We start from the raw sequence: 1,489 nt of genomic DNA on the forward strand, positions 1-1,489 counted from the left end.
CCCCCCCGCGGGCGCCGTTTTTTTTGTTTTTAGCTGCTGGTTTTACTGTCCTACCGCTGTCTGTGGTCCTGATGGGACCTGATGGGACCTGATGGGGGGGGATCAGGCAGGCCAAAACCGGGACCTGGAGGACTAACCCAGACCTGGTTTTGTAGAGAAGGATTTATTTCCTAAACCAGCTGGTTCTCAGCTCAGTAACAGAACCAACCAACCAGCAGCTTCATAAACTCTTTATCACTTTAACTTGATTCCTTTCATCTTTGCAGCTGCAGCGGATTAAAACGAGCCGTCATCAGGAGGGGAAAATCTAACCCATCTGTTGCCTGGTTGACGTAAAGCGGGTTCGATCGATCGGAGCGGCCATTTTGGTTCAGCTTTCTTCATTTCCACCTGTCAGAGGTAAATCTCGCTGATGGCTTCACAGTTTGTCTTTTTAGTCCAGGTTAGATTCCTGCTGATTGAAATGGGATTAAATCTGAATTAAAAGCATTTTGGGGCTAAAACTATGACCTCCAGGATAAAACAGGACGAAGTCTTTGATTCTTTTGATAAAATCTAAGCTGATTTTACTGAGATTTGGTCTAAAGCTGTTTAAATATCAGATTTATTGAGACGTCTCCTGAAATAATCTGAGTAATGGCTTCGTCCTGGTTTTACGGACGCTAACGTGCTAGCTAGGGTTGTAGAACCAGTCTGGGTCAGCTCCTGGGTTCTGACGGTTCTGATGGACCTGCTCCGTCTCCATCAGGTGTGAGGTCACGGCGGGATGCGTCCCGATGGACGAGGCGGAGCACAGTCGCTATGTGGCCCAGCTGAGAGCCGAGTTCGACCGCTGCGACACCACGGCGACGGGCTTCCTGGACCGGGACGAGCTGACGGAGCTGTTCAGGAGGCTGCAGCTGGACGCACATCTGGAGCTGCTGCTGGACGCGCTGCTGGGAGAGCGTCCCTACGGCAGGGTAACCGCCACCGAGGGACCGCCTCCATGTGACCAGAACCGGCCCGGTTCTGATTGGTCCGTGTGTCTCTGTCCAACAGGTGAACTTTGAGGAGTTTAAGGACGGCTTTGTGGACGTTCTGTCCCGCTCCCTGGACATCAGCACCTCTGAGGAGGACAGCAGCTACCTGGAGCCAGGTGAGGCGCCGCAGGGCCCGCTCAGGTTCTGGTTCTGTTGGGCCTGGTTCCTATTGTTCTATGTCCTCCAGCGCTCCCCCAGGAGGTGCAGCCTAAGCTGGTCAAAGGAACCAAACGCTACGGCCGGCGCTCCCGCCCAGAACCCCGGCCCGGTTCTGGTCTCACCGCCAACTCCGGGGAGTCCACCCCATCCGGAAGCAACGCCGCAGACTCTTCTCCACCCGCCGTCCGCAGAGCCAAGCTCAGGAGGTCCACTTCTCTGGAGAGCCTGGAGGTGAGTCAGAACCACCAGCAGGTCCACCAGTAACAGAACCAGAACCCGAGCGGGCCCTGCGGCGGCTCACCTGGCTCACG

General features: G+C 55.3%; 1 protein-coding gene across 1 annotated transcript in view; it reads left to right on the forward strand.

Moving 5' to 3' along the window:
• Positions 1–260: 260 nt before the first annotated feature.
• ninl (ninein like) overlaps positions 261–1,489 on the forward strand; it is a 17,700-nt gene continuing 16,471 nt past the window's right edge. Inside the window, exons 1-4 of the mRNA XM_015377532.1 lie at positions 261–399; positions 749–959; positions 1,039–1,135; positions 1,207–1,438. Coding sequence (XP_015233018.1) covers positions 777–959; positions 1,039–1,135; positions 1,207–1,438 — 512 coding nt within the window. The 5' untranslated portion in view covers positions 261–399; positions 749–776. The remainder of the gene's footprint in view (positions 400–748; positions 960–1,038; positions 1,136–1,206; positions 1,439–1,489) is intronic.

The sequence above is a fragment of the Cyprinodon variegatus genome, unplaced genomic scaffold, assembly GCF_000732505.1.
Source record: "Cyprinodon variegatus isolate N-32 unplaced genomic scaffold, C_variegatus-1.0 Scaffold156, whole genome shotgun sequence".
NCBI lineage: Eukaryota > Metazoa > Chordata > Actinopteri > Cyprinodontiformes > Cyprinodontidae > Cyprinodon > Cyprinodon variegatus.